The sequence below is a fragment of the Anopheles aquasalis genome, chromosome 2 (assembly GCF_943734665.1).
Source record: "Anopheles aquasalis chromosome 2, idAnoAquaMG_Q_19, whole genome shotgun sequence".
In the NCBI taxonomy this organism is placed as follows: Eukaryota; Metazoa; Arthropoda; class Insecta; order Diptera; family Culicidae; genus Anopheles; species Anopheles aquasalis.
The window spans coordinates 66,343,147-66,345,646 of NC_064877.1; the positions used below are offsets into that span (position 1 = coordinate 66,343,147).

Here is a 2,500-nt window from a genome sequence, read left to right on the forward strand (position 1 = left end):
AGTCAGCATGCGGTACGTGGTGGTGGTGGTCCGGCCGGTAGTAACCATCGGGGAGCGATGGATGAGGTCGACGGCCGTACCCTGTTCCAGGGTAACGTGGTGAACAGCCGCGGTGAGCTCATACTGACTGGTAAGTCGTCGTCGGCGGCGGCAGCAGCAGCGTCCGGTGCACTGCTGATGGCAGGAGGCCAGGGCGCCAATAACAACGGGTACGGGTATGGTCCCGATGGCCACCAGGCCGGAGCAGGTGGTGGAGGTGGCCCGGGAGTGAAAGGTAGTGGCAGTAGCGCCGCATCATCCACCTTGCGCCAGCTGCAGCAGTTCTTCGAGCCGGACTCTAGCAAAGCGGTTGCGTTCGTGTTTCTCTTCTGTCTGCTTTCGATCATCGTGGCAGCATTCCTCAAGTAAAGTCCTCGCCACGGGTTTGTCGTCGTCATCGTCCACGGCACTCTTGATCCTGTTGTTGTATCATGTATGTGTTCGTGTGCATGTGTGTATGTGTGATATGCTGATAGTGCTGCCGTTACGCTTGGGGATGCTGCTGCTGTCGTCGTACGCAGCGCTGCCAAGGCGCTTGGTAGAGATTGTGGGGCAAAGTGTTATCCGCCGGATCCGGAACTGGGCAACCTGGGGCAACTAGCTAAATGAAGCAAAAGCTAAATGTGCAATCCACTCAGCTGGAGGGGAGAAAGAAGAACCCCTCGACACCGGGTACCACGTTATAAATTATTAAATAATATTCGAGAATCTTACCGAGATTGTAATGTGTATGTGCGTGCACCTTCACCTCTCTTATACACTACTTTACGCAAACTACTAACCTCCCATGCAAAAAAAAAACTGCAATACACAGTACACAGTATCTCTCTCAGTGTGTAGCACCAGTGTCCACGGTGGCTGGAAACACAGAAAGGCAAACAATCAAGATGTACACGATCGTGTGTACCGCGTGTACCGCAATCTTCTTAAAACCACAAACATCCGCCGCAATTGTTTGCGCCTATGCTCGTTGCCCCACGAGTTTGGCAATCTATTTGATCTGCTTCCTTTTTCCCGTTCCTCATCCGTTGATCGATGATCGTGCTCAGGGTCACAGCTCTCGCATTCGCGCATTTAGGTTTTGTCCAGGAACAGTAACTCTGCAGGAGCAGTAGGAGAAGGAAACGGTGTGTCGATAAATAGACCGAACGGTGTTGTTGTTACATTTGCTATATTGTTTATGCCGTTTATCAATGTGCTCTTCTTGTGTTCTGTGTTCTGTATTCGCCGGAACATTCGAAATCACCAAAAAAGGCACACCGCTTCCACCGTTTCTCGTGTGCTTGCCCCGTGGGTTTCGTTTGGTGCTGGGCCTACTACTCTGCCACCATCACCACCACCACCAGCATGCTAGATCGGATGGAAGATACCAGAAAGTGTTATTGCAAATTGTTTTGTAATGATACACGCCACGTTTCATATTTTATATCCGTAATTCCATTTATGATTTTGGTGGAAAAAAAGTGCTAGATACACACCCACACCAATGCTGACGATCACGTCCAGCAGCATAAGTATTATTAAACATTAATCCGGCTCTCTTTTGCACACTGCAACAGCGGTACAGAATGGGAAATGATGGTGGTGACGGTTGAAGCGATCCTTCCCATAAAGAAAAAACAGTGACACAGGGACACAACGAACATGCCAAGACAGATCCTCGCCCCCTCCCAACCAAAACACACGCACACCCTCACACAGCATCAGCAGGCAGTCTCCGGCATCGGTAGTAGCCACCATTATCTCATCCCCTAGTAGTTTTTAAGGATTCAAAAATATTGATAATTACCCCCGGAGCAGAGATAGTCGTTAACGCAGGCGAGGAGGAAGCAGCGCAGCATCAGCAGGCGATAGGAGCGCGACACACAGCCAGCCATGCCATTGTTTTTTTTTTATTCCATTTTCCCGATTTGCTGCGAACATCGAACGAACTCCGCAAATGCAACTCTCCTCTTCCCTCCTTTACACTCCGGGATCAGGAAAATGGCACATGGTCCTCCAACCAACCGTTGACCCCGTAGCGCTTATCGGGCCTTATCGGGTTTACGGGTTTTTTGGTGGGCCACATAACGCCGCCGGTAATGAACGCATTCCATTATTTAAATCATGTATATTTGTAACGTGTTTATCCGATTGCTTTATATCTATATATATATCTAGAAATATATATACATATATACGTACATACATACATTACATACATACATATATACAAATACCTACATACCGCCGTTTTAATTCCACTTTTTTGTATGCTTGCGATGTGTGTACGGAGGCAAAAGTGAAACCAGCCAACAGTACAGGGTGCCGTGAGCGCCATGTGTGAAGAAGGAAGAGTAGTGTACTTAAGCCGACTCACTTACCAAATTATTGTCCAGTCCAGTGCGCTGCAGCTTGATGCTTGCCCTTTTGTTCTAAACAGCTACTTCCGTTGAGACCGTTGCGCCAGAGTATAGCTGGC

At 48.7% G+C, this 2,500-nt stretch overlaps 1 protein-coding gene across 8 annotated transcripts in view; it reads left to right on the forward strand.

Moving 5' to 3' along the window:
* Positions 1-2,500, forward strand: part of LOC126571088 (fibronectin type-III domain-containing protein 3A) — a 45,458-nt gene that overhangs the window by 39,985 nt on the left and 2,973 nt on the right. For all 8 annotated transcript variants that reach the window (XM_050229341.1, XM_050229343.1, XM_050229344.1 and 5 more), the window contains exon 6: positions 1-2,500. This exon is cut by the window's left edge and continues 150 nt beyond it; it is cut by the window's right edge and continues 2,973 nt beyond it. In XM_050229341.1, the coding sequence (XP_050085298.1) occupies positions 1-408 (408 nt within the window). In that variant the 3' untranslated portion in view covers positions 409-2,500.